The sequence below is a fragment of the Topomyia yanbarensis genome, chromosome 3 (genome assembly GCF_030247195.1).
Source record: "Topomyia yanbarensis strain Yona2022 chromosome 3, ASM3024719v1, whole genome shotgun sequence".
Lineage (NCBI taxonomy): Eukaryota > Metazoa > Arthropoda > Insecta > Diptera > Culicidae > Topomyia > Topomyia yanbarensis.
The window spans coordinates 116045365-116051591 of NC_080672.1; the positions used below are offsets into that span (position 1 = coordinate 116045365).

The 6227-nt window shown below is 41.0% G+C and overlaps 1 protein-coding gene across 1 annotated transcript; it reads right to left on the reverse strand.

Annotated features, from left to right (window-relative positions):
- Positions 1–4068: 4068 nt before the first annotated feature.
- Positions 4069–6024, reverse strand: LOC131691860 (DNA polymerase interacting tetratricopeptide repeat-containing, protein of 47 kDa). Its single transcript, XM_058978536.1, has 4 exons — positions 5746–6024; positions 4935–5692; positions 4509–4673; positions 4069–4443 (listed from the first exon to the last, which is right to left on the reverse strand). Exons 1-4 carry the CDS (start codon positions 5884–5886, stop codon positions 4335–4337), a joined length of 1173 nt encoding a protein of 390 aa, XP_058834519.1. The 5' UTR covers positions 5887–6024; the 3' UTR covers positions 4069–4334.
- Positions 6025–6227: the final 203 nt, after the last annotated feature.

Consider the following 6227-nt stretch of genomic DNA (forward strand, 5'->3'; position numbering starts at 1 on the left):
CTGAACCATCATTTCGTGTGCAAACTCGAACGCGCTAAAAGGGTCTGTTCCAGTACCAGGAGAAACTAAAAGTACTCCGGAGCAAACAGGAAGAAAATCGCTCCTGTATTATCTTCCTCTCTTTTTTCTTCTGGTAGCAAACCGGAGTGAAAAGGAGCAAGAATGTTTTTGCTCCGGAGCAACAGGGAGTAACTTCCGTGTACTGGAACAAACCTAATGCGTACCAAAACACGAGCACATGTTCGTCTGCACAACCGAACCTCATGTACGTACGCAGTGTTCGTATACACAGGTTCTTGATACTAGTTTTCTCTTTCTCTCACCCATCATCACTAGCATTGACTCATTCTGTTTTGTGTGTGCCTTTTTTATATACGCACACGGTGTACGTACACGGTGTTTAAACCTAAGCTTGCACATCGTTCGCTTGGGTTCGGTGTTCGATGCGAATCTGCACACAAAGGCAAAGCATGTTTGAGGTTGAACGCGTGCACGAAATTTTGTACACGGGTGTAAACTTGTCCATGTTCATGGGAAGACTGGTCCGCACAGACAGAAAAATCTTCATTTCTGATTGTCTCCTCTATCCATGGAAGGTAAAAAATCCTGAACCCCCACCCTCTCCCATGTATATAAAAATAATAATTATGGTTTACATTGTGCCAGGAAGGCATTGAAGTACCGTTGGGAACAATACATCTTCCCGGGTTTTTTATTTTTATGTTTTTTTCCAAATCATTTTAACCTGGTCGAAACATTATGATATTCATATAACGTTTTTTAACAATCTTGCATTTACATTTATGAAACAAACTAAAAATCGTAAGGATAGAAGATAGGCTTTGTAAAACCGGCTTCAAATATTTTAAAACATGAAAATTAAATATAAACATAAATCCTTCACTATGAGAATCGCTTAGAAAGTTCAAGTTAATTCGCTAGCAGGAAGATCCGTAAAACGTAACATTTGAAAGGTAAGTTGGATGAGAAAAAGCCCTTTTTAAGAACCGAGTACCGCAGTTACAATAAAATGCTGTACAAAAGATACGTGAACCCATACAACAAAATTTACGATGAAATTAGAAGGGCTTATGGACTTTTGTTAATATGAAAAGAAAGGAAACGGGACCTCCGTCTAGGATGATCTACAATGGCCAAGTTGCGACTACGACGACGACGAAATGTTGCCTACTTTCCAGCTAATTCTCGAGTGTCTTGTGAATGATGCTCCATCTGCCATTGAGCACGACAACGCGGCCCGTGATGTTCCCGCGTTGGTGCGGTGGATATGGATGTATTTACCATTTCAGAACAATCGGTTCTCTCCCAACAAACAATTTAGCTGGATAATGGTTTGAACAGTTATTCTTCAGCTTATTCCCTCGCAATAATGGCTTGTTCAGCTTTCGTTGTTAGTAGGGCTCTGCAACACAAAAAATGAAAGCGTCTTATGCTCCAGGACTAAGTGCTATGCCTTCAGCTGTTCTGAAAAAATGTTCCAATATTTTAGTGATTCCACTGACGCACCTTTTCAATGTGTCACTTCAGCAGCAAAAATTTGGAGCAAACAATGGTTGGAAGTGTTCAGTCATGTTTCCGGTGCACAAGAAAGGTGACAAAAGTAACATCGAGCGAGAACTACCGGGGAATCACTTCGCTGGGAGTCAAGTCAAAAATTTTTGAATTTCAGCTTCATTGGGGTGCTATTTTCTGCAAGCAAACATTACATAAGCACTTGTCAGCATGGATTCTTCCCTGGTCGATCGGTTGAGATGAATCTAGTTAGCTTCATTTCGTTTAGCATAGAAAAATTCATCCAAGAAACTCCAGGTGGACGCAGTCTACACAGATCTTACTGACTGCTGATTATCTAATAAGAGTTACTTAGGAAGTGGAAAGTAGGAATTCATACCAATCCGACCCATATTAATTGCCGGCCGCCCCCATCTCCATCGTTCACGGGGAAGGATAAAGGATAAGGTAAACGGGAAGTGTTGATGCTCCACCTACTTAACGGAAGGACGACGATTCATCAGACTCTTCCAAAGGTGTCGCGGAGTTAGTCGTTTGGAAGGATATAAGGTCTAGGATTCACTCCAAGCAAGCGATGCGACCTGTAAAGCATGCTTTATTAGGTAGTAGTTCAGTTGGTTTTCGAGTACACGATTACTCGAAAAAGAAAAGATCTTATTTAGTTTTTGGTTCTTTTTAAACTCGGGGTGGCCGGCTCCCGAGAGTATCCTGTTTTCTAAACAAAAGCAATTTGAACTCCACACAGCCGACCATTGGAGTATTGCCTAGGAAAGCTAATATCCGCGTAATGGGCCGGATCACTATATAGGGTAGACGTGCCCCTATTCATCTCATTAGTCACGATGTCACACTATTTCGCTGATAACTCGGCTTACACTGATTGGATTGCACTTAAATAGGTATCAACATCTTTGCTTCGTTCTTAAGAAGCAGATCAATAAAAAAAACTGGCTTGGAAAATGTAAAATACCCGCGCTAGAGCGAAGCGAAAAGTCGAGTACAACGCACCCTTATTCATCCCACCATTTGAGCTAATGCGATAAATAGAGATAGCAGACACTGCTCTAACTAATGTGTTTAAATGGATGGGATGAATAGAGGTGCTAAGATGAATTAGGGCACAGTAACCCTATTGCAAACAGTATTCAAAAAAAAAATTTGGCTATGTTGCTAACCAAAACTACGGAGTGACGCGTTGTAGAGACAGAGTTATGAGAGCCCGAGATGTTATAAATCAAGAAAAATGTTTCATATTTTCCAAATTACGAAATACACGTATACGAACGATAATATCGAACATTGACGGGAAATACAAAGGGTCGTTAACCTGATGCACGGACTTGTTAGCAATAACGGATCTCGAAATTAGATTTATAAAAACAGTCGCCGCGAATTTCCAGTACGTATCTTTGATCATCGATACTAGTTAAATTGAACTCTTATTGAGGCTGCTTTCCGAACAACTATTTATTGAGATAGAATATTAATCGAAGGTTGTATACAAACCGAACCTACAAAAGAAATCCAAGAAATATTTTTGAGCTGCCCAAAATAACCATTAACTGTACCAAAAGATTCACTCTGCAAGACGGATACACTAGCAGTTTCACGCACGCGTCGTTTGTCCCCCTTCCCTGTCAGCATACGACCACAGATCCCAGACGATCTTCACTAATGCCACTTCCGCTCGAAACGAAACTCAGACAGGCTCCAATCCGTCCACCTGTCGAAGTGAACGAATTGACAGCGGTTGGGGATAGAACCCGACCCAGTCCCGAGTTCAAAAACGGCAAAAGGAGGCCTGTACCCCGGTTGGCACCACGGGGAAGTAAGGGATATGTGTTCTGCATCAGAGGTGAATGGCGACATAGATTGGCCTCATGTTTCACGATAATACAGCTTTGTCAGCCGCTTGAGATACTGCTAGCAATGCTTGATGAACTAGGATGTACCACGAGATTCTGCCACTGGCTTCGATTCTACCTTGTACAGCGCGAGGTTGTCGTGTAAATTGGTGACAATGTGTCTGAATCCTTTTCTAATAACTTCGGAGTTCCCCAAGGTAGTACACTAGCTCCGCTACTATTTTCATTGTTCGTGAATGATGCGATCTTTGTTCTGATGCGTGAAGGGAAACTTTCTCCGATGATTTGGAAATATTTCTTGTCATAAGAAATGAAGCCGATTGCCGTCTCATTGATACATTTTACAACTGTTAATTATTTGTGTTGCGAAATGTTTTGTCATCAGTTTTCATCGTACAAGGAACATGCTTAATTGCAACTACAACATTGCTGACACTCAGCTGCAACGCATTGACCACGCAAAAGATCTAGATGTTATTCTTGATGATAGACTAACTTATATCAATCACTTATCAAATTGACTGCTGGGTTTTATATAGTGGGCTCCAAGTTGGAATTTTGTAAACGTCAATTGCCTTGGAATGTTCCGTTGAACTGCCACCTTATGAGAACCGTTTCTGGTTATTAGGACTACATACTTTGCAAGAACAAGGCCATTAAATAGTAAATATTGGTTAGCAGTAATAAATTCTTTTGGAATCTTTTATTCTACTGTATGAATTTCGTGCAAACGTACGAACTAAAAGTCGCCACACGAATGGGAACAGTTTACATCATGCGTTCCCGACCACGGAGCAATGTTTTGGGACTTTAAAATAGAACCTCAATTGAATTCGGCGGATCGGAGTGTAAATCAAGTGTGCTTAAAAAGTTGGTAATCAAGTTCCTGTACATTATTTTTGAATATTTTGCGTTTAAGCATTTATAGATATAAGACTATCGAGTTAGTTTAGACGGTATTCGTTTTTGGTTCACAAATTCCACTTCATGTGATGACCCCTTGGGAAGAACGAAGAAAGCAAGCGTTCCATCCCGCACGTAAAACCTGAGAAATAAAAAGAAAAACATGTGAATACAAACTTTAATGTTACCACAATAAAAAAAACTTACGCTTCCTCCCGAACAATGTCCTTGATTGTTTTCTTCACATCCACTTTATGAGTTTCGGCTGCTATCGGATTCTCATAGTATACGTTCACGTTGTGCGGAACATATGCTCCCTCCTCGTCCAGTTCTAGTGGCTCTTCGTACATGTTGATCAGCACTTCCTCCATTCTGTAGCGATAGGCCATGCAATGAAATCAACCCATATTAAGGTTGAGCATAGAATGGGCAAAAATCGAAAACTGAAAAAAGCACACCGTGTGTTAGATCTTCATAAAAATCAATCAGCAGTACTGTAACAACATTCTACATAAGCTGATTGATTTTTATGTAGATCTAACACACGGTGTGGAAAAAAGCTGCTTTTTTCGTTTTCGATTTTTGCCAATTCTCTGTCCAACCTTAAAGCTGTTCGAAAAGTGCAGTACTCACGTGCATTCCTCCGACAGTTGTTGCTGAAAATCAGTACTCAGGAACTGCGGATAACAGAACACCGTTGGCCAATGAAGCACTCCGTTGCTGTCTGCTTTTACCATAAAATCTTCGAGTGGCAATAATCGTGGTTTCAGTCGCTTCACTTTAGTTAACGCATCAGGCTCCTCAAACTTCACACCACGTTGTTTGAGTTGCTCAATTGTTCTTTTCAACTGTTCTTGCTTTACTCTCTCAGCTTGTGCTGCTTTTCGGGCGTCACGTTCTTTGGTGGCTCTTTTCGCAAGAGTAGTTTTTCTTAGTTCAAGCGCTTGAATATTCTTTGGATCTCTATTTAATATCTCGTCGCACAAAATGACGCACATTTCGAACTTATCCATCAAACTAGCACATTGGGCAGCCCTCCAACGTGCCTTGTCATAGTCAGGTTTTAGTTCAATAGCCTTTTGAGCATCCAACAATGCCGACCGGTAATTTTTGATGAAAAAGTTAGCAGCACTTCGGTTGTTGTATAACACTGCTCTATACTCCGGGTCGGTTGTACCAAAACCTAACGCCTCCGTGTAGCTTAGTACGGCCATACGAAATTTCTTGTGCTGCATATAAAATTTACCATCATCTTTATATGCGTCGGCCAATTCTTGGGTGGTGTTTTCCGCAGGATCATACTTGAGTTGCTGTAATCCTTCCATCAGCGGACTGAGCTCTTCGCCTGGTTCCGGGGGCTTTTGCATAAAGAATGGGTGTTTGGCCATTTCCTAAAAAGTTATCGAATGCCAATAGGAGTAACATACAATGTACCACTCTATACCTCTTCCCATCGATCTTCGGGCCATCCTTCCGTATACCGTCGTTTTTCCAATGAATTTATAAACTGATCTAACTCACTGTCTAATTTGGTTGCTAGCTGTAAGCGCTCTTCGTCCGACATTCCCTTTTTGTTCCGTTCCATGCTGCTACAAATTCACAGAAGAACAACGAATAAAATTCGAGAAATTTATAGGTTTTTGAAACCTTAGGAATTAAAAATCTACAATATTGTACGGAATGCAAAGCATATAAAAGGCAAAAAAACAAAACAAATCTTCACATGGTCGTAATGTCAAAACAAAATAAATCAAGAGTACTTATTCAAAAGGTCCTAAGTGACATTGAGCTCGAACTGTGAAAAACGCCCAGTTAAGCTCAGCCGGAAATGAACTGGAATTCCGGCTGGTTCCAGTTCGCGTTCCAGCTCCAGTGACACAACCGATTCTAGTTAGAATCGGTTGTGTCACTGGAGCCGGAATACGA